General features: G+C 32.1%; 1 protein-coding gene across 1 annotated transcript; it reads right to left on the bottom strand.

Moving 5' to 3' along the window:
• Positions 1–22,660: 22,660 nt before the first annotated feature.
• LOC135123832 (invertebrate-type lysozyme 6-like) lies at positions 22,661–23,261 on the bottom strand. The gene is made up of 3 exons (XM_064048707.1): positions 23,226–23,261; positions 22,863–23,158; positions 22,661–22,810 (listed from the first exon to the last, which is right to left on the bottom strand). The coding sequence occupies exons 2-3, from the start codon at positions 23,082–23,084 to the stop codon at positions 22,661–22,663; spliced, it is 372 nt and encodes a 123-aa protein (XP_063904777.1). The 5' UTR covers positions 23,085–23,158; positions 23,226–23,261.
• Positions 23,262–23,580: the final 319 nt, after the last annotated feature.

The following is a 23,580-nucleotide window of genomic DNA, read 5'->3' as shown; positions in this document are numbered from 1 at the left end:
TACGGTTGAACACGCCCATCGCACGAAACACGCCTCAGAATGTCAAAATTAACAACCTTTGATGACAGGAGACATAGGAGTGATCTAATTTTTTGCTTTCTCGTTCTACACAATCAGTTCACCGTTGAACTGTCTCATTTATTTTCCTTAAATACCGATGCCCGATTAAGAAGACATAGATTCAAACTCAAGAAAGAAACAGGACACGCCACAGACAATACTTTCTACCAAACCGCATTTTTAATTCGTGGAATAACCGTCCCGCCGCCACCCTTGAAGATCCAACTCTCAACTTATTCAAGAATAGGCTTAATGTTTTATAACTTCTATTTCTTTATTTTTCATTATTTCGTTCTTTTTTTTCTTTTGTTAAAATTTTATAGCTCTTTATAACTTGTACACGACCACATAAGCTTAGGCTTTATTAATATAATACATATATAATATAATATAACTGAATCATACTAGGAATATTGTGAATAAGGCGATAAAAGTGACAGATATAGGTAGGTAACGTTTTCTAAATGTGAGTTTCCTGGTTTATTATCCTTAAAATATTAACATGTTTACACTATTCAGTTATTAATAAGTATTAGTCAACAATATTTCGTACAGATAAACAAAGAAAAAAAGTATTAATCATAATATTAACTCTCTTTTTGATTGGCGGCTTCATCCTTAAGTAATATTCTTTTGCACTCCTGATAACTTGATGCGAAGTCCTGTGGCAGATCTTCATGACAATCGTACTTTCCCAGTTGATGAATCGCAGCAAAATCGTCGCAGTTAATTATACCATCACCATTACAGTCCTGTCAAAATAAAAACCTTTTATGACGAAAAAATTACAAAAGTTAGTTTAGAGTATTTACCCGTTTGTTTTTGGTCATAAACATTTGGACAGTTTTAATGGAACAATGAAGGTTACTAGCACAGCGTGTAAAAGCTGAAGTCGAGTTCGAAGATTCCTCCAGAAACGTAGGACTTCCAGCACCTTCCCAGTAGGGTTTCGTAATTCTAAACGGACCACATACTTTAGAGTTAAAAGTACAATAATTGAAATTGAAATTGCACCCAGTAGCAGCTTCACAGATGCAAAACAAACATTTGGACGGTACAAGATTTTGACCTTCGATAAATCCAAAACCTGAAAATGCGTTTTGTTTAACTTTTGTACATTGTTCACTAGTGTAACAGACAAACGAAAAGTAGGTTTGAAAGTCCCATTTCAAAAATTTCTTGGAATATTTTTTAAACACATGGTAAAATGAAAATTATATTTAATTAGAAATAAGTAAACAAAATGTAAATAAAAAATTACAAATTGAAACAAAAAACTATTGACCTGCAATTAGTAAAATCCAACAAATTCTGTTTATATTTGCCATGGGAAAAAGTGGTTTGGCTGATTTTAATATCAGTCGTTGACTATTTCTTTAGTAAAATTATTACAAATTTTATACCAAAATCCTATCAGTTGTATATTTATAGCAGATAAAATAAAAAAAAAAAAAACAAAGTGCGTGATAATTTTTTTTAATTTAAAATATATACCTTGTTATGTTTGTTTTTCTGTTATCTTAGATATAAATATGTACAAACATATTTTATTAATAAACGACTTACGATTGATATATTATACAGGATTCGTTTAAAGTACCGGAACAGTCAAATAACTTTGTTATTTGAACAGTTTTTTCGGAAATTTGCTTTGTATATATAATTAAAGATGGCGACTTGATTGCAGCATTTTTCCTTTTTATATCGCTCTTGGTTTGACAGACAGGGCCGCCTACTTTTTTTTTAATGGAACACCCAGATTTTTTGACATTTTCTGAAGCAGAATAAAAAACTACTTTTAGAAATTATCAATATGTTTATTTCTACTGCTACAAAAAATAGAAAAAAATCACAAAAACACATCTATTATTGTAAAAAGTCGTCGCAGTCGATTTTACCGTCTCCACTGCAGTCCTGTTAAAATATTGTTACGTTGATCGGTGAATAAAATCGGCGCTGGTAAAACTCGACAATTTATTTCTTAGTAACTCGTGCTTACACGACTAATTACAGAGCGATTATGTACAAACTAATTCCGGCGCAACTGGGCTGGGTTTTCTCGACATTCGTTGGATTCGACTTGTTTATTGAATGATCTCGTTTCCGAGGATGGTCTCCATTTAGACCTATATTCCCTTCTCGATGTTTCGCAATCAAGATCTTTCTGGGATCCATTGCGCCTTGTTACCTGTTGCTCATGTATCCTTCTACTGACAGAGATGAACACTAAATGTCACGCGCACATTAGCATAGGCAGTGTAACTTTGAACCGACTCATTTTTGACAGTACGTTTGGCAAAATCGGCCCAGTAAGTCCACGTTATTCCAAAAGAACCACATCCTTCCCCTGCACAAATGCAGCCTAGGCATTGCTGATTTACGGGCAGGTTCTGCTGAACACTTGAACAGTAACTATAAAAATAAAATTGTTCAAAGTTACTACAAGAAATATCATGATTACTTACCGGTGAAGCAAAAAAACAAATACTGTTATCAATACATCACCGAGTGTTGCCATAATGATGATCTTCACTTATTTAGTTTTTGTACTGCAATGTTGTTCTCTATGTAGTTAAGTGAATCTTTTATTACATTAACTTGACCTAATGCAAATATTGTCACGAATGTTTTTCAATACGTTTTTCGGAAATCTGTGGTGAGAAGATTTATTATAATAACATCTGTAACAGATGTAATAGATAAACTTCAGATGAACTTTAGCCTGGTCTGGATTAGTAGTGAAATAAATAAACAAAATTCTCTGAAAACAAATGCTTTTTTAATATATTAATAATAATAAATTTATTTATTTATTTATTTAAATTTCTAAGATGGAAATGTGTTCATGCAAAGGCAAATTTAAATTATTTGCGTCTCAGAATCTATTAATAAATAAAAATTAATATTATTAAAATATAATATAAACAAAACAGGTCAAACTTCTTGTAATAGTTCACGTCGAATTATTAAATATTTTGAATATAACGTGTATTTTTCTTGATTTTATTAGTGTAAACTGGACATCCGACTCTCACGTGATTATTGCCCCTGTTCGGTAATTCCACAGATCAAATTGTGACTAACTCATAAGATAGTCGGGGAAATATGTGTGGTAAACTTAACTTTTGAAGCCACAATAGAACTACTATCAAAATACTATATTCTGTCAAATAAATGCTTATTACGTGTTTAATTATTAACATCTGGGTCTTTTACCTGATCCCACTTCCAATGTCGGTTCGTTTGGGTTATCTTCGACTCGTTCCTGGAGCGAGTTGCCGGAAGTCTCGATGACGGGCTCCAGAAACACCTCGAAGCGGCGTTCATGAAGATTTAAATAGGGACCACTGTCGGATACAAGTCCGTTAAGTGCAGTCAATGTTGAGAGAATCTTGATCTAGTCAAATTCATTCCAGTCGAGTCGGAATTATTCTGTACATAACCGCTGTATAGTTAGTCGTATAAATTAGTACTATGTACTGAGAAATAAATTGTTAAGTTTTACCCACGCCGATTTTTAAATTACCCACCATCGTAACAATACGTTGTCGACACAACGATATAAATCAAAAAATTTAAGCCCATAACTGTTATAAACTTGTTTGTTTATTTTAACTTAACCTTTTTGAATCACCTTAAAACGTATATTTATTTTATAACAAATAAATATATATGAACTTTTCATCACAGTACGCCACTGGCAACCAGAAACATCCGTCCACCTTATACAACAGCTAACTCGGACACCCACTTATTTTGCTTTCGCTCCTTCCTTGAATTTATAATTTATAAACAAATTTATTTTCAAATACAAAGTCGACCATCACCTGTTCAGCATGGCTTGACTGCTGGTAGATCCACTAGCACAAACCTAGTTTGCATATCCCAGAATATTGCTGAGACATTGGACAACAAAAGTCAACTTGACGTCATCTACACCAATCTCGTTAAAGCATTTGATAAGGTAGACCATCAAACATTAATCAATAAGCTTTCGAACATTGGTTTCTGTAACTCATTATTGAATTTCTTTATCTCATATTTATCTTCGCGAAAAAATTATGTTTTTCATAATGGCTACAAATCAGATTGCTATATTGCATTGTCAGGTATCCCAGAAGGATCTACATTAGGACCCTTATTATTTTCATTATATGTTAATGATGTAGTAACTGTATTTAAACACTCTCAGGTTCTCATGTTTGCAGATGACATAAAAATATTTCGTACAATCGTAGGTTTTCCTGACAGTTTGTTACTCCAAGAGGATGTCAATAACTGTTTCAACTGGTGTAGAGATAATTACTTTTCAATTAATATTAACAAATGCAAGATTGTTACGTACAGTTTGTGCAAAACACCTGTTATCTTTAAGGGGACTCGCTAGACGAGGTATAATATTTTTTTGGTTTTTTGCATGAAAAATTATATTAATATAGATGTATCATGCATCAATCAATTAAAAAAATATAGCTGAGAAATATCGTAAAAAAAAGCACCATTGTATGTTTTCTTTTCAAGTTTTTTGAGTCATAACACTCATAACCATCATAGAATCGCTTGAAAATCCGCACATGGATAAAACATCACTTTTTACAGGGCGCAGAGTCCTTAAATGTTTGTTAGTGATACAATTTGTTTAAATAATAATGTGTTTATTAAAATCAAAATATATCACTAATTAATGCAAAATACGTCGAATAATTTTAACAGGAATTTCAGAGGAAAATTACTGATCTATTGTTTAGAAGAGTTGTTAAGAAAAACTAACAATTATTGAAAAAAATGGGTATCAATTCGACAGAATTTGAGCCGTTAGTTCAGTTCTTTGCCGATAGGAGGGCGACTAAAATTTACGGAAGCGACTTTCCAGGTAAAACCCTTATCGCCTGCTCTACCATAAGCTGATTGTTAGGGTTCGCGGCTGATTTTTCTAATTTATGGCAAGAAACTCAGTTTTATAACAAGCCGCCAGGACCGGCCGTAGTAATCTATTGTTAAGGAATTTAACTTTTACGCAATGAGGTACTATCATAAAACCGAATTAAAACTGGGGAACTATAATATTTTTACTCCACTCAGGATTCTGAATTCAATACACATGATTACTAAAAATTCATTGTAATATTATTGTTAATATATATTTTGCTTTCTTAATTAATAAAACTAATAAACATATTTATAATAATAATAAAAAATTGGTCTAAAGAGTTTAGACAGTACTTCCCTCGCTGTCGGAAACTTGACGACTGCATGCCTATTGTGTTTTTTTTCTCATTACATTTTTGTAGTGGGAATTTAAAAAAAATTGCGATGACGTCATCAACATTTTTGCAAGGACACGTATATCAGTTGGGATAGATGTAGTGTAATATTAAGAATAAAATTATTGTATTCCCAAATTTTCGGGAAAATGAATTGGGTCGTTTTGAATATTGATTTGTTATAATCAATAAAATAACGAAACAATTTACTCACGTATACGGCGCCGGTGTGTAATATGAGAGGCAACGGAAAATCGTTTGTGTATAAACATTCTTAAATTAAGATGACAAGCGTAACAGCATACGTGAGAGTCAAACAGAGAAACTGTAAACAAAACGACCATCGGTTTTATTGCTTCGACTTCCGCTTTTATATAAAACATTGGGTTTTATTTTAATTTTTGACGGTGAAATTCACAATTGGTTGATTGTAAACATGTCTATTCCACATTCGCGGAACCTAGTCAGCGCATAAAACAAATGCACGTCTGTAATGTTAAAGTCGACGTAAATAAGCGTGCTACCCTTATGTTTCAACCGAGTTTTTACTTTAAAAAATTTTGTGTCTACCAAATTGGGTTGGTCCAATGTAATACTAATAATAAGTGTTACCTTTAATTTAATCAATAAAATAAATTGACTTCATTAATTTTTTTGAGCCACCTCTTAAGAAAATCTAAAAAATATGAATGGAATGATAAATCACAAGTACAAACTCATCATATGATGAGCAAATACATTTTGATAAAAAATTTACCATGCTTATGATAACTTTAAAACATCTCCAAGATTTTAAAGCATTCGGTTCTTTAATTCCTGATTAAATCAATAAAATAAATTGACGCATTCATCAATTTTTTCAGTCACCCTGTATATACAAATCGAAAAAATATGAATGGAATGATAAATCACAAGTACAGACTCATCATATTTTTCATATTTTAGATAGGATTTATTTACCAAATTTTAGGGTGACGTCATCAATTTTTTTAGGGGGGATGAGCAAATAAATTTTTATAAAAAATTTACCATGCTTATGATAACTTTAAAATATCTTCAAGATTTCACAGCATTCGGTTCTGTAATTCCTGATTAAATCAATAAAATAAATTGACGCATTCATTAATTTTTTTGAGTCACCCTGTATATGCAAATCCAAAAAATATGATTGGAGTGATAAATCACAAGTACAGACTCATCATATTTTGTACATTTTAGATAGGATTTATTCAGCAAAATTTTGGAGTGACGTCATCAATTTTTTAGGGAGGAAGAGGAAATACATTTTGATAAAAAAATTTACCATGCTTATGATAACTTTAAAACATCTCCAAGATTTCAAAGCATTCGGTTCTGTAATTCCTGATTAAATCAATAAAATAAATTGACGCATTCATAATTTTTTTTCAGTCACCCTGTATATGCAAATCGAAAAAATTTGAATGGAATGATAAATCACAAGAAGAGACTCACCATATTTTGTACATTTTAGAGAGGATTTATTCAGCAAAATTTTGTGGTGACGTCATAAATTTTTTAGGAGGGACGACCAAATACATTTTGATCAAAAATTTACCATGCTTATGATAATTTTTAAAGCATCTTCAAGATTTCAAAGCATTTGGTTTTGTAGTTCCTGAGTAAATCAGTAAAATAAATTTTGCGCATTTATTAATTTTTTTTGAGTCACCCTGTATATGCAAATCCAAAAAATATGAATGGAGTGATATATCACAAGTACAGACGCATCATATTTTGTACATTTTAGATAGGATTTATTCGGCAAAGTTTTGAGCTGACGTCATCAAGTTTTTGGAGGGGATAACCAAATATATGTTGACTAAAGATTTATGATGCTCTTTATAGCCTTAAAACATCTGCAACATTTCAAAACATTCGGGTTAGCAGATTAAAATTAAATTGCAAAATGTTGTTTTACAATTTTGATTTTTTTTCCAAAAATCTGGACGTTTCGGGTAAAAACTGAATTCGGAGTCGTAAACTACATGTGTAGGACTATGTTATTTTATACAATTTAAGACCCATTTACTATGTACAATTTTGAAGTGACGTCATCGCATTAGTGGTGGGGATGATTAGACAAATTTTGGTTAGCGTTTTACCATCTACATGATATTCCTAATATAAGTACAAAATTTCACAACAATCGGGCCATTACTTTCGGAGATTATCTGTCTAATAAAAATCCGGGACGGCAGATAGACGGACAGAGAGACGGAAATGGGAGACCTATTTCTTCGTATTCTAGGGGTCAGGAAAGATCGAGAAAACGTAAAAGTAGAGAGTCGGCCGACGGACTCGATTACAATGCTTCCTTTGCTTACGCTCGGGAAGTAAAAATAGATAAAATACAGCTTTTATTTAACACGTATAAGTAGCTAAGTGTATCTACTACTTATCCCAGAAAAGAGGTGTTTTAAAAAAGCCCTACGCCCAGTAACTTCTCCCTTCATTGTTTACTCGAAAAAAAATACTCGTATATGTTTTCATTTGCCGAGAGATCATTTTCAAAATATATTTATAATAAAAATATGCAAGTCTTGGTGATGAAAAATGTGCTCCTAATAAATTATTAAAGTACATAAAAAAATTGCAACAAATTTTATTTATTTTAAAAAAATCTCTCGCAAAGGCAGGTTCCTCCTTCTTTTTGAATCAATTATTTCTGGCAATAATGCGCTAAGGTAAAATCTGCCAAGTTTATTTGCCATCTTTTTACATATTTGTTCGTCTTTATAAATTTTTTCTATATTTATTCCTTTGAGTGTCCACACAACAAAATAAAGTTGTGAAATACCCGTAACAAGCGTTTGTGCCTGGACTTGAAAGTAGTAATCATGATTTTTTTTAGTTTCAATTCTCTGTCTATCAGTGTACAAAATTTGATTATTTTTGCCCAAGTGTGCCTGCTGCCTAGTGTCTATTTCAATTTGGTCTAAATTCAAAGATAATTTTCTCAAAAAAACCTCTTTGGCTGTCACAAATGTTTCTACATCCATGACAGGATTTTCTAAAAAATATTTAAACCATAATCGCAGTCGGGACCAGCATACGTAAATTTCTTTACGACATATTTTTTTTACGAATACTTTGTCTAAGACGAGCTTGTTTTATAGACGAACAATATTTTTTTGTTATTAAACCAGGACCGTTTTAATCACAATATATTTACTTATCCCCTCTAAAAAATTTATGACGTCACCTCAAAATTTTGCTGAATAAATCCTATCTAAGTTCTATTAAAATATGATCAGTCTCTTCTTGTGATTTATCATTCCATTCATGTTTTTTGGATTTGCATATACAGGTGACCCCAAAAATTATTGAATGCGTAAATTTATTTTATTGATTTAATCAGGAACTACAGAACCCAATGCTTTGAAATCTTGCAAATGTTTTAAAGAGCATAATAAATTTTTAATCAAAATATATTTGCTTATCCCCTCCAAAAAAATTAATGACGTCAGCTCAAAGTTTTCCGTATAATCCTATTTAAAATTTACAAACTATGATGAGTCTCTTCTTGTAATTTATCATTCCATTCATATTTTTTGGATTGAGATATACAGGGTGACTGAAAAAATTTAATGAATGCGCAAATTTATTTTATTGATTTAATCAGGAACTACAAAGCCGAATGCTTTGAAATCTAATGTGAAAAAAAAAACATAATAGGCATGCAGTCGTCACGTTTCCGATAGCGAGGGAAGTACTGTCTAAACTCTTTAGGCCAATTTTTTTGATTTTCCCATTTTTCCATTTCTCAATTTTTCAATGTTTCAGTTTGGGATTTTTTAACTGTTTCGATTTTTTAATTTTCCTTCCATTTTTAGGTTTTTCAATATTTCAGCTTTGGAATTTTGCAATATTTCGTTTCTTCAATTTTTCAAATTTTTGATATTGTGTTTTCTCGGTTTTTAAATTTTTCGATATTTTAATTTTTCAGTTTTTAAAGTTTTACGTTTTTAGATTTCTCACTATCTCGACTTTTCGATTTTTCAGTTCCATGATTTTTCAATTTGTCGAATTTTTAAATTTCAGATTTTTTGTTCTCGATCATTCAATTTTCTGAGTTTTTACCTAGATTTTTTTTTGTTGTTCAATTCTTGGATTTTTAAAATTTTTGTTTTTTAAATTTTCCTATTTATCAACTTACTGGGATTTCAATGTTTTGATTTTTTAATTGTTCAATTTCTGGATTTTTTGAATTTTTAGTTTTTGATACGATTTTTTTTCAAAAATTTTCAGTTTTTCAATTTATTAACTTTACGATATTTCAGTTTTACGATTTTTAAATTTTTTTATTTTTCTGTTTTCAATTTTTGACGTATCTAAATTTTTGGACTTTTCAATTTTTCGATTAACTGATTTTTTGATTTTCCCATTTCTCTGTTTGTTGATTTTTCAATTCTTTCTTCAATTGTAATTTTTCAATTTTTCGATTTCTGGATTTTTCAATGTTTCAGTTTTGAATTTTTTCAGTTTTCCGATTCTTCAATTTTCTTTCCATTTTTCAGTTTTTCAAGATTTCAGTTTTGAATTTTTTCACTTTTTCGATTTTTCAATTTTCCTTCCATTTTTCAGTTTTTCAGTATTTCAGTTCTGAAATTTTGCAATGTTTCGGTTCTTCAATTTTTCCATTTTTTGATGTTTCGATGTCTCGGTTTTTCAATTTTTCGATAGGTATTTTAATTTTGCAATTTTTAAGTTCTAGATTTTCCGTTAATTTTTTTGTTTTCGTTGTTGTTTTGATTTCTCGAATATTCGATTTTTCAAGTTCTCGGTTTAGTTTTTTTGGTTTTCGAATTCTTCGATTTTTCAATTGTTTAATTTTTAGATTGTTCAATTTCTCGATTTATAGATTTTTCAATTTTTCGGTTTACCGATTTTTTTCATTTAAAATGTTTCAATTTTTCAATTATTAAGTTTTCGATTTTTCAATTTTGGTGAAATTTGAAAACGGTATTAATAATACATTTAGGCGAATAAACTAATAGACGGGCTTGATAAGCCTTGTTTGCTCTACAGTGTCCAAATTGTGTTTGAATAATATAATAATTATCTCGAATATTAAAATGAATATTTCAAAAGAATACGGGAAATGATTATTCTGTGCTGAAGGTATGTTGTGGGCCGCCTGTCATAAATTATCATTATTCTTCATTATCGGCTTACGATGTTTTTATGACCCACGTCTGGTAGTCGTCTATCCCAGCGCGTCAGGTAGATTTAAAGAAGAATTACTGGTTGCGTTTAAGGCAACAAATGGCGTCCAATTCAAACTTGTTTGTTGTCTAGCGTTCCCCCTTAACATTTTTGGTACATGTTGACTATATACCATCTGTGACGTACTGGGGACATCAACATTGTTTCAGACTAAAGACGTTCTCGCTAGTACATACGTTGCAGCGTTGGATTAGTACATCGCTACATTCTCTACATTTTGATGTATCACTTACGTTTCGTTTAAATGTCAGTATAACAGCTATTAATAATGCCATTTAAATGTATCACTTACGGGTATGGGATGGAAACATTGATAAAGTTAATGAAACTTAATTCAGATAAATCATAATTTTATTTAAATTTGGAAAACAAAATAATATATAATTTAATTCTAATACAACTCATACATTTTATTAAAAAACCACTGAAACTTCAACTCGTAGCTTTTTCCCTCTTTAAACGTTGCCTGGAATGACGTATCCACTCTGAGCAACATTGCTCCACTTGTTTTTCTCTTACAAAATGGGCCTTCAGTATAATTTCTTCAAAAATAAAAGTTAGAACAATTATATTTATTGCAATAAAATATACCTTTCACGATATTCATTGCCTTCGTCCCTGCTAGTCTGAAATTTCCCCGGTGACCCAGCCACGAACAATTAGTTGCAAATTCGTTAGAAAATATTCTTTTTAAAACACGTCCCACATTATCTTTGTACCCATTACCACCTATCTGGGACAACAGTATTTTCTGAAACAAGAAAAAGTGTATATTTTATGTCCATTCACAGGTCACTTTGAAATAAATTCGGAAAAAAAATTACAACATCATCACCTTATCTACCGAACATTTTGAGTAATTTGTATTAATTCTAATGTAGAGGAGGGTGGGTTAAATCCCAAAATCCACATCAATACAAAGCAAAAAAATGGGTATGTCACCATGAAAATTGAATAAATCAGCATATACATATGTTTTCTTCGTTTGTTTCTTGAAACTAAAGCAGCAATTTAAAAAACAAGACCTTCCAAATTCTTTAATTGTGCGTGAAATTTAATGGACTTTTTCCAAATCTATTTAAAAGTGACCGTATATGTATATGTAGGTTGCTTCATGTACACCATGAGACTGTTGTGCAACCCACTATGTGTGTACGTAGGGTGTATGTACCATATGTATAGAGGGTTGCCATAAAGTTTATGGATTCTGTAACTTACAAAGAAATCTGCTTTTTCTGGCAGACTAAGATAATCTTCTAATTCATCAAAGTCTGTTTTGTTTTGTATTGGTAGCATATCATCTATTTCTGTTTTTTCCTCATTTGCCAGATTCGATGCCCTTTCCAGGTTGGATACTTTATCACTAATTTTCGTTAGCATTTCTTTCATCTCACACATGTTTTTTTGTATTTGTTCCAATGCTAAAATTAAAATTATTTTCATAAGCATTAGTTCCTCAAAAATTACAGCAACATACTTTTGCAACATTTCTCGCAAGGAGCCTCAGTTTGAGGAACAATCACTGTAAATTCTTCAAAGTCGACGGGTGTATCTTCATTGATTAGTTGTGGTATTTTTACTTCCTCTGAAAAAATTGCTTTTGTTATCTACGTAGTCATTCATATACAGGGTTATTCAGCTAAGATGACCCACTTATGTTTTTAAAATAGGCAACCCATAATACCGATTCCACTTGAGCCTGGATTACAAAAAAGTTTCAAAACTGAATTGTATCATCAAGAAATCTTTAAAACCTTTATAGCAAGAATCTGTTAATATGAAAATGTAAATGTTGTTACAAAAAAAGAATAGTATGTGACTATAAAATTCTCTTTGCAATTTACCATTATAATTAAAGTTAAAAAGCGGCATTCAATTTTCTTGTAATTATAGCCAAGCTTATTTTTAAAACTTCAATAGGAACGTGAGGAATTGTTATACCATCACCAGCATTTAATTAAAATTTAAATTTATCACAAAAAACTCTAAATACACCATTTTGGTTATAACTTGCCTTGTGTTTCAGAATCGGTTTCTGCATCAGATATTTCTGCATTAACATTATATACTTGAGCTTTGGTTGCTTGTTTTATATTTATAATGTCTCCATCGCTTTCGTCTGTAGTGTAAATAATCACACTTGCTTCGCGTCTTGCCTCCTCGTAAGTATCTGCAAATAGAAATGATGCAAATGATGCAAATTTTAGATATTTTTTAACAAATTTACCGAAGTATCCTTCAATTTTGACGACGGGACTTCTTTTCCAAGTTTTTTTATTTGGTTGTTTATTGTTGTATATATAATGGGTACTATTTTTCGTTGAAGGCAACCAGCAAGTCTTGCGGTCCTTGGATAACCAGATGACAGGAACTTCAGAGACAGATCCATTTTTAAACCTAACTACCGCATATCCAGTCGGAGATGATACTTCCATATTTTTCTTCTATAAACAAAATTGTGGTTTTAAAAAAACAAACAACGCAATAGCAACATAGTCTTATAATAAAACTAACGTGAAATCTCAATAACAGCAACAAAAGCGAAAACAAAGTGTCATATGATTTTTCACATAAAACTTTGATCCAAAGTTAGAACTCCTAAAAAAATGAAATAATAACCGCCGTAGTATTTTTACTTCCCAACTATAATTATATAAGCGTGTGCCAAATTTTAGCAGTTTGCTAGTGTAAATAAGAACGTCAGATAGAGCCGTAAATTTTGGCTGAAACACCCTATACCTAAACTAATGTAGTACAAAATCACTATTTCATATTGTTTATGAACGAGGAAAACTATTGCAAACAGTGATTCAACCATTAAAGGAAGTTTTAAACGCTTAGTTTTAAGCTCACTTAAAGAAATAATTGTTGTATTTTCTTCAAAACTCTTTTCATACATTAAATAACAACTAAATTGACTAGATTCGGACGGATCGGTGAATATATAATTTTTTTCCTTATAATAAAAATTTCGCCAAACAACAAAAATTAAAATTATTAAGCTATTAAATATCAACTTACCGTGTGTAAATAGCGACGACACTGAAGTACAAAACACAAAACTGCACTACAAATACAGTGAGTAACGAAAACACGAGAGCTTTCAGAGCTTTCGGAGGTTGAAAACCAAGTGAACGGTTTCGGAATTCTACAAAGCTTCACCGGGAAATGGAAGAGCAATAACCATAAATACCGACAACAATTCATGGGACCATCCCGCCTGCTCGCCCCAAACATCTGGTGGGGTAAATATGGAAGAGCCTTATTATTGCATTCGATGAAATAAATTTAATACTTAACATTAATATTTTTCTTTGCTTCGTTTTATCTAGTAGGCGATAAGTGATAGAGGTGATATCCCAGGATTGATTACAATAACGTCTTTATAAAATCAAACAAATTAAGTTTTCACAACCTTGTCACCGGTTGCGGTTCATCTTTCGACGACCACAATTGAGAAGGAATTTTTATGACTTTGCTTTTCTATTTGCTTCCGCAGCAAACCATCATATACTCTCAACCCCAGATGGTCTGTACTTACAATAACACGTTTAGAATCATTGAGTTTTCAGAATTAGTTATAAGAAATTATTAGTTCAGGAAAAATGATCTTAAATCATATTTGTATGTATGTATAAATTTGGAGTGACAGCTTAGGCAGAGATATAGGTTGGAAAATTTTTTGTCAGTATAAATTATTTTCGGATTATCTTTAATCGATGACAAAACCACGGAAGTTTTCTCTTTCGGCATTTTTTTGGACATTCACACTTTTTATGAGACGCTTACGTACGAAAGAATGAATAATTTATATCATATCCTTTTCGCTACAATACAACCTACATATTACCAACACGTACTTTTACTCTATTTGGATAAACCAGATCGTAAAAATATTAGTCTTGACCCATCTTAAGCGAGTAAAACCAAGTTATTAACATGCAACGGAAATGACCGCAATAAATGCAGGTAGGTACAGACTACCGAAAATAATCCTATATTATTGTATACTGACCGGCAAAAAAACCGGCCGCCCTGAAAAATTTCGCAAAACCACTTTAAAAATTATTAATTTAACGAGTGATCGTTATTTTATTAAAGAACCATTTAGTATTGACACATGTTGCACAAATTAGCAAAAAAAAAAAACTCAGAATTAAATTTAATTTAACAAAATAACAGAAACAGACCGAGTCATCTTAATTAAAACAATAAAGGAAGCTTTTGTTGTAAACAGTGTTTTTCATCATTTGATTATAAATTTGGCAGTTAAATTTAACATTAAAACAATTAAAACAATTAACAGACGTCTTTCAAATTGTCGCTCTGATCGAGAATGGTCGTAGTCAGCGCTATTCAGGGTGGCCGTTTTTTTGCCAGTCAGTGTATTATTATTGTTTCTAGGAAAACACGAAAATATGCACATTTAATGGAATCTGGGCGTTTTTTGCGAAATATGCGGAGAATAGAACAAATAGCAAAATATGTCAAATATGCACACGCTGTGCATTTTGCATAGAATTCGTAAAGTCTGGAAAAGTTGTAATACTGTTACTAAAGTAAGAGTATTACTAACTTAATTTTAGTGACAATTATTATTATCTTCATTTTAATTGTAAATTTAAAATTAGTATAAAAAGTAACACAAAAAAGGTTCTTCGCGTTGTATTCATGTTCATTATGTTTTGCTTTATTTTCAATACTTTTCATAAACAACTAATAAAACATTCCGGAGTACATGGCTAACACAACATTAATGAGATATCTAATAAATGCAGTTAACATTGCGTGTTTGTTACATAACCGAAGTACTACAGTGTGATGTTAAAAGGCTTATATGTGAGCTATATCGCTGCAGCATAATCATGAGATATCTAGTAAATGTAGTCAGTATTACGTATTGGTTGCATAACCAGAGTACTCTATCGTGATGTTATAACGGTTATCTGCCAGCTATATCGTTAAGACATAATCATGCGATGTACTTATTGGTCTTTTGTGAGTATGCACCTGTCACGTCAATGTCACTGATGTGTTTACTGGGTTCAGAGCTGTTCAGTACTTCAAGTAAAAGTACTTGAAGTAATACTTTACTTGAAGTACTTTTATATTTAGGTACTTGGTACTTGGAGTATTACTAAAATCTACTTGAGTTTAGTACTTGATTTTGCCAAGTACTTTACTCCAAGTACTTCACTCAGTATTTTAAATACTCTTGAAGTACTTGAAGTATGAAAGTGGAAATTTCAAATACTTTCGTCTCTGTTTTACGAAGTTTTCACATCTCAAAATAGGGTCTGTTAAATACTTGGAGTTATTAATTCAATTATTTGATTAGATGTATTTTTATAGTAAAATCGTGTTTGTTTCCTGTGAGGTTATATTTTGATCTGTGATTATGAATATCTTATCCACAATACGACGTACATTTCATAGGTACTTGCATAATGCCGATAGGTAGGTAAGAAAATTAATGTCATAAATATGTCATTTGAGAATGGATGACGACAGCAGAAGGGTCGGAGATCTGTGTAAAATTTTCAGCGATGTAAAGTTATGAATATATGAATTTTGTCTTTTTTGTATTTTGGTCTGAAACTTAACTTTGCGGGTAGTTTTTTAGTACCTTCCCGGTACCCCAAAGGGAATCGGGTTTGTTGACGTACCTGCTAAAGTGCAAGGTCGGATTTGAAAATATTTGAGAAATGATTCAGTACTCGTTCAAAAAGATATTTATTCTTTCATTAGTTTCTTAACCCCGCCGTGTATTTGTCAGTAAGAAGCCTGGTCAGGGCGGAGAACTCGACAGGGGATTATCCCTTTTATTACAATAGCAATAGCTGATGGCAGGTACAGACTTTCATATTCGCCTCTTCCTCGTAGAATTTAAACACAATTTTATGTTAAATATTTTGTAGTTTAATTTTCTTTATCATGTTAGACACTCGTTTATTACCAAATTCTCTTTTTTTGTTTATACATGGTTCAACCATAAAAGCTTAGTTGGCTATTACTACTTATATTTTCTCACACTACAGTTTCAAATAATCTGTTAAATTGTATGTATTATTTGAACACCAACAATTTAAAAAGACGTAATGCAGAAAAACAATGATTTTAAAAGTCACACTAATTAGTGTCATTTATCTTTCCTATGCAGATTTTATTTATTACCGTACAACAACTTTACGTATTACATTGCATCGCTTATTACATAAACCCAATATTGTTCAAAATGAAATATGTTTTGTGCAACTCGGCTCGTAGTACCAATGTTTTTTGTAATCCAGTTGATACGACCATGATTGTATGGTTTTAATGAGTACCGAATTGTACTTTGATATTGCTCGAAGGACCTTGGTTTTGTTGTGTGCGAAATAATAGACAGCGTTCGGTTTTGATGTTTAATAGAGGACGGTTACAGAAGTACGGAATTTACATTTGTATTTATAATAACAGGTAAAGACACCCAAAAGGGTCAGTGGCCGCTTCCGGAAATGGAACAAAATACATATTCACATTATAAAAAAATACAAAGTTAATGAAATTCGCGATTAGTTAGTATAATTGCCTAGATAAATACACCCCTACGAAATATTTTAACAATAATAAATTCAGTACATAATTACCTGAATTTTCGCAAAAGCCGTTGTCAGGTATTCCCTGAAGTCATTGTACTTATTAGTTATTAACGTCATCGTCTTTGCGTTTTCAGGTAAAAATAAAAAATAAGCCAATCGAAAATGTAAAGAAAAATTCTGGAGGAAAGTATTGTGGCATTAGAGGAACAAAGTTTTGTATAAATGTCTTACGAACCTATTATTTGTGATTTGTCAGTGTAAAGTTACATACTTAGATAGACAAACATTGTAGTGATTAGTGTTTACTATTTAGTTAATGTAGTACGAGTATTTAAGTTAATTTCATAGTTTTTACAATAGTAAATACGTAAGTACTAGACAGATATATTCAGGAGTATAAGGCATTCATTCCAAGAAAATTCTCAGCATTTTTGGTAAACGCAAAAGTAAAAACGATTGATTACTTTGATCACCTTGATATTTCTCAAGAGTTATAGTTTTCGCTGAAAATGGACTCTCGTTTTAGGCATTTTATGTTTTATTTCAAAAATTTATGCGTTTTTTTTGAAAATGCAACATAGTGTCTTAAACATTTTTGTCACGAGCATGTATATCGTATGTATCGCACTGCTCTTGAAATTTTGTTCTGAAAAATTTCAGTTTCACAAATCCGACCCTGTGCACCACAGATGCACTTTCACAATGCGCAATGCTGTAAACTACCCGAAAACTTAAACACGGAACCGGTTCATAAAATTCATATATTTTTTACACAACTTTATTAAAAAATCAGAACGTTTTGGTGGTGAATCAAAATTCAAAATATTAAAAAAAGGCAACAGAAGCCTGAGAAAATACCATATAGCGCCGATGTTTTTGTTATAAATTAATAGTTTGTTTTTCAATGTCAACTTAAAAATGCGTTAAGCTTATTTAGGAAACAAAAAAGTTATGTTAATTTGCAGTATTCTAAATTATTAGGTAGGTTACTTGAAGTATTTTCAGCATTTCAAGTATATTCAAGTACTTGAAGTATTTTCAGTATTTCAAGTATGTACAAGTACTTGAAATAATCTACTTGGATTATACTTCAAGTACATGAGGAAAGTACTTGAGACTTGAAGTACTTTCAGTAAAAGTAAGTACTTGGTACTTTACTGGAACACTATTTCAAGAAGTACTTTGTACTTGGTACTTCAAGTATTTTTGTTGAGTACTTTGAACAGCTCTGATGCTGATGATGCTAATAAGTTATATAACGTTATTAATGATTTCAATGATGCACAATACTACAAGATGATTTAAATGTGGTGTTCTTCCAATAAACTATACTTGAATGTGAATAAATGTAAAGTAGTATCGTTTACACGTAAAACTTCTACAATAATTTATGATTATAAGTTTGGTAAGGACCCACTAATTAGAGGAAGCGTCATCAAAGATTTATGAATGTAAATTAACGTTTGTGTATAATATAATAGAGAGAGCATTTTCACTATTAGGCTTTATAATAAGACAAGGCAAGTTGTTTAATAATATTTCAACAATTAAGATTTTGTTTAATGCTTATGTTGTTGCATGTTTGCAGTATGGATGTTTTATTTGGCATCCAATCTATTTCATTCTATAAGTACTATTGAAGCAGTTCAGAGAACATTGCTCAAATTTTGTTGGTTTAATAAAACATGGGTTCTATCCGCAGCGTGGAGTTGATAATTCCATTTTGTTAGCTGAATTTGGAATGCTCTCTTTGGACATTAGAAGACAGATCGCCGTTATAACGTTCTTTCATAAAATCGTTCAGTTCAATCCTCTAATAAACTCGATACGATTTAAAACCTGAGACTAAATTTACAAGTCGCTAAATATGTGTGATACCTTCTAAATGTAACATTAATACGTGCAACTAAATCTGTATTAACAAAACCTCGAAAATTACAAGATTCTTTCAACCCCGGCGCTACCGAGAAAAATGCATAAATTAAACACTTACTAGAGCCAAATTTTTTTCCGAGTCCAGCCTTCTTCCGTAATTCAGCAAACTTTTCTAAACTTTATGCAAAATTCAGCACAAATTCGGGCAGCCATTTAAGTAGGAAAATGTTCGTAGTTTACCTCGAGATTTGATGAATTTTCTTTTTTGTGGTTCCGCTTTTATAAAATTTTGGCACAAGGTTAACTCATAAATTTGTTGACTTTTTCTGCTTGCATCACCCGGTTTCCATCTCGTCATTTTAGTTGCGGTAGTCTAAGTCATCTTGGTTTAATGAAAGTAATTGGGATTGGAGATATTTTTGGATGTGCGGTTCTGCGCATGTGGTTTGCGATGTCTGACAAGCACAATATTATTTTATATTTGCGAATATGCGAATTTTCTTCTTATATTTGGGAACTAATGGTCGATTACGATTATCTGTTTAGATGGTACTATACGCAAATTTGGACATGTGTGTTAGGTTAAGACAACCCGTTACAATTAATTCCTACACTGACCGAGTTGTGATCTGATAATCATGAAATGGCTAAAGTGAACCACCCCGAAAACCAGCTTCCAAACAAAAAGATAGATAAAGATAAAATAAATAAAGAAAGCTATAATAAGGTTTTAAAAGTAACAAATATAGGTAACGTTTCCTAATTATCGGTTTCGTGGTTTAACACGTTAACATTTTTATACCATTCAGTTATCAGTATTAATCAAGAATAGTTCATACAGAAAAACGAAGAAAAAATATTAATTAAAATTAATGTTATTTTGAGCAACTGTTTCATACTTAAGTAATATCCTTCTACACTTCTGATAAGGTGATACGAAGTCGTCTGGCAGTTTTTTTTCACAGTCTTTCCCTCCCAGTTGAGTACAGTGTGTAAAAGCTGAAACCGACTGGGGAGATTCATCCAGAAGCGTAGGACTCCCAGCACCTGCCCAGTAGGGTTTCGTAATTCTAAACGGACCACATGCATTTGAATTCAAATTACAATCTTTAATGAAATTGCACTTAGTTGCAGCTTCACAGATGCAAACCAAACATTCGGATGTTACAACATTTTCACCTTTGACAACTGCAAAACCTGAAAACGCGTTCTCTTTAACTTTTGTACATTAGTGTAATAAAAGTAGGTTCCAAAGTTACTAAAAATTTCTTCCAATGTTACCTGCAATTAGTAAAATACAACAAATTCTGTTTACGTTTGCCATGGGAAAAAGTGGTAGTTGTCTGATTTTAATATGGAACTTTCACTATCTCTCTAGTAAAATTATTACAAATTGCATACCAAAATCCTATCACTACTTATTTATAACAGTAAGATAAAATAAAAAACAGCTTCTATGAATATATGGATGTATGTTTGCTTTTCTGTTATCGTAAGATATCAACATAAACAAATTTTATTAATAAACAAGTTACGATTAATTGGTAATCCAGCAGTTTGAAATATTGTATGTTTATAGGTTAAACGTAATACCCGGAAAAATTTGTCGAACGTTATTTAGACACTCTCCTTACCCTCGAACTACAATGCAACAAAATCAGTTTGTTACATACATTATAAAATTTGATCTTGTGATTTTTTTTAACATAAGTTAAGACAAAGATATGTATATTATTAAATGTCTAGGTTCTTAATGTGATCAATAAAATAAATTTTTCATTAATTGATTTTTTGAGTTTTGTAGACACATAATATTCTTACGAACTAAACCCATGTGCCACTACGGTACGACGCCTACGGGTTTTCTAGTATGTACAGCGATGATGGGCGACTCATCATCGTTGACAGCGGCATTCGAATAAAGAAATGCCTAGAAGTGGTTCTGCGGAAGTCTCGGCGGCGGGCTCTAGAACATGCTCGAAGTGGTGACGGCGAACTATCCAGAAGGGACGCATGGTTTTAAATTGCGATCACCGTCGGGATATTCTTTAAAATACCTTTATAAAACTAGGCAATAATTATAATAACAAAATATCTCAATGATAAAATTAGGGATGTACCGACTAGTGGCCGACCGGTCGGATAAGCCGACTATTCGGCCGTTTTTCATCGTCGGCTGCAGTCGGCGACTAGTCGGCTAAACAGCCGATCGGTCGGCTTTTTTTATTTACATTAAAATAGTGTATAAAACAATTAAACCCGGTTTACAGAACCTCAATTAAATATTTAATTGCGATTTAATTTTTTACCCCGCGTTAAAGTACCATGTGACCGAATCTACGCCAATTAGACGTCGCTAATGGCCTTGTTAAATGCACGATCAACTTAATCTCAGTTAAAATATTGTATAAACTGCCCCTAAATTGTGTTATTCTTTATTTTTGTACTGAGTTACTAAAAAAAATTAAATGTTAAAATTATCCAAACAAATTTAACACATTTTTTGGAAAACAAAGGAACTTTAGTTATTCCTTTTATTAAAATAAAACAAATCTTTAAGGTAGTCTGAGAAATAGAAAAAAAACACACTGTTTGTGGCATTAATAAACCGGTTTTAGCAAAGCCGAACAGTCGGCCGACTAGTCGGTTTTTACTGGCCGAATAATCGGCTAGTCGGTTAGTCGGCCAGACCTACAGTCGGTACATCTCTAGATAAAATACAACAAAGAAATAGGAGGTGTTTCGGTGGCTCGTTACTGAAACCTTGTTATTGCATCTGGCGTCTGCACCGTTCCCTCTTTTTTTCTATGAATAAGCTTTGAGTGGTATTTTTGCGCCGTTTTTCTGCCTCGCATTTCCTTCCTAACCCAGAACTATTCTATAACACGTTGTCAAATAATAATGGTTCATAAAAAAAACGCCATAGGTGTTAGATTCGAAATTGATATGAGGTATATGTTGAGCCAGCGGTCATCGCCTGTTCCAGAATTATTGTTGGGCTTACTTTCATTGGTGCCATCGTTCGACTAATTTTCGTTCACTTCAAAATCCCTGTTACCATTCTCTTCGCTACTGATTCGAAAATAATTGTTGCATCACATCTAAATTTTCAAAAGTTTCTTGGAAAGATTCTTCGCATGATTCATTTTCAACTACGTCTTCTCCTTAACTCAAGCCATGTTCCTTCAGTTTGATTTTGTAGTCAACTAGTGATTAACTTTCTTTTCGAACGATACAGGATCAAACATACTGAACAACAAACACCTTATTCCAAAAAAAACCTATCATGAAGGGAAGAAAGTATTTGAACTCAAATGGACAAGAGAACCAAGTAGTACATTGGTTAAAAAATGCGAGAAAAATTTAGGCAATATACTTTTCTTTGAGCAATGAATGATATAAAATAAAGAACACAGTTCACTCAAAAACTGCTCTTGTTGAGCAGGACAAGAATAAGTAATCAAATCATGCATTTTATACTTACAGTTGTCAGATAATAATCAGATATTTAATATATTATTAATTATTTCTAGAGAGATTGGAAACACAGTTCAAAAATGAAAGCAGTTCAATGTTAACTATTTATTAGCTTTATTAATACTTATATAAAGGATTTTAATAATTCACAACAAATCAGTGACAATCAGGTATCTTTCCGCAGTCGCAGGATTGATAACGTTGTAGGTACTCTCCTGTGAGCTTCTTCTTTCTGCATTCATGAGGACCAAATAAATGAGTGGCGATATAGTCGTAGCAGTCGAATTTACCATTACCGTTACAGTCCTGTCGAAATAATAAAACTACAATATTTTCTAAAATCAGCCCGAATTTTTACCTGTTGGAATCTGCTGAGGTATCCTAGTACTGACCGAACTGAACAGCCCCAGTTTTTAACACATTTATTGTATTCATTGTCAATGTCAGGAACCCCATAGTGGATGACAGGCTTTCCAGAGGCAGCCCAGTATTCCCGGTTTATTCTAAAAGGGCCACAGGCGGCACCTGTACAGTTATCGTCGACCACGCAGTGAGACATTGTCTGACAAAGGCAGTTCATGCATTCTCCAGATATTAAGCAAGGCGAGAGTGGGGTAAATGTAGGGGTTGGCTTTGTAGTGTAGTGGGTAGTAGCTACAAGAATATGATTGTTCAAAATTGTTCTTTTTAAGGTTTTCACGAAAAACATATAAGTACTTACTAGTAGAGGGTGGCTCGGTTGGTCGGCCAGGCGGCTGTGGTGTTGTAGAAGTTGGCTTTGTAGTCCGGTCGGTAGTAGCTACAAGAATATGATTGTTCAAAATTGTTCTTTTTAAGGTTTTCACGAAAAACTTATAAGTACTTACTAGTAGAGGGTTGCTCGGTTGGTCGGCAAGGCGGCTGTGGTGTTGTAGAGGTTGGCTTTGTAGTCCGGTCGGTAGTAGCTACAAGAATATGATTGTTCAACATTGTTCTTTTAAGGTTTTCACGAAAAACATATAAGTACTTACTAGTAGAGGGTGGCTCGGTTGGTCGGCCAGGCGGCTGTGGTGTTGTAGAGGTTGGCTTTGTAGTCC

The sequence above is a fragment of the Zophobas morio genome, unplaced genomic scaffold (assembly GCF_036711695.1).
Source record: "Zophobas morio isolate AGI-343-1 ecotype UQ-CSIRO unplaced genomic scaffold, CSIRO_AGI_Zmor_V1 ptg000006l, whole genome shotgun sequence".
Lineage (NCBI taxonomy): Eukaryota > Metazoa > Arthropoda > Insecta > Coleoptera > Tenebrionidae > Zophobas > Zophobas morio.
Note: the sequence above shows the minus strand (reverse complement) of the source record. Positions and strands in the feature narration are given on the sequence as shown.

Coding starts and splice junctions, on each gene's coding strand:
- LOC135123832 (XM_064048707.1), bottom strand. CDS start 23,084: ATGAACTGCCTTTGTCAGACAATGTCTCACTGCGTGGTCGACGATAAC. Junction 22,811..22,862: donor ACCTCAGCAGATTCCAACAG/GTAAAAATTCGG, acceptor TTATTTCGACAG/GACTGTAACGGTAATGGTAA.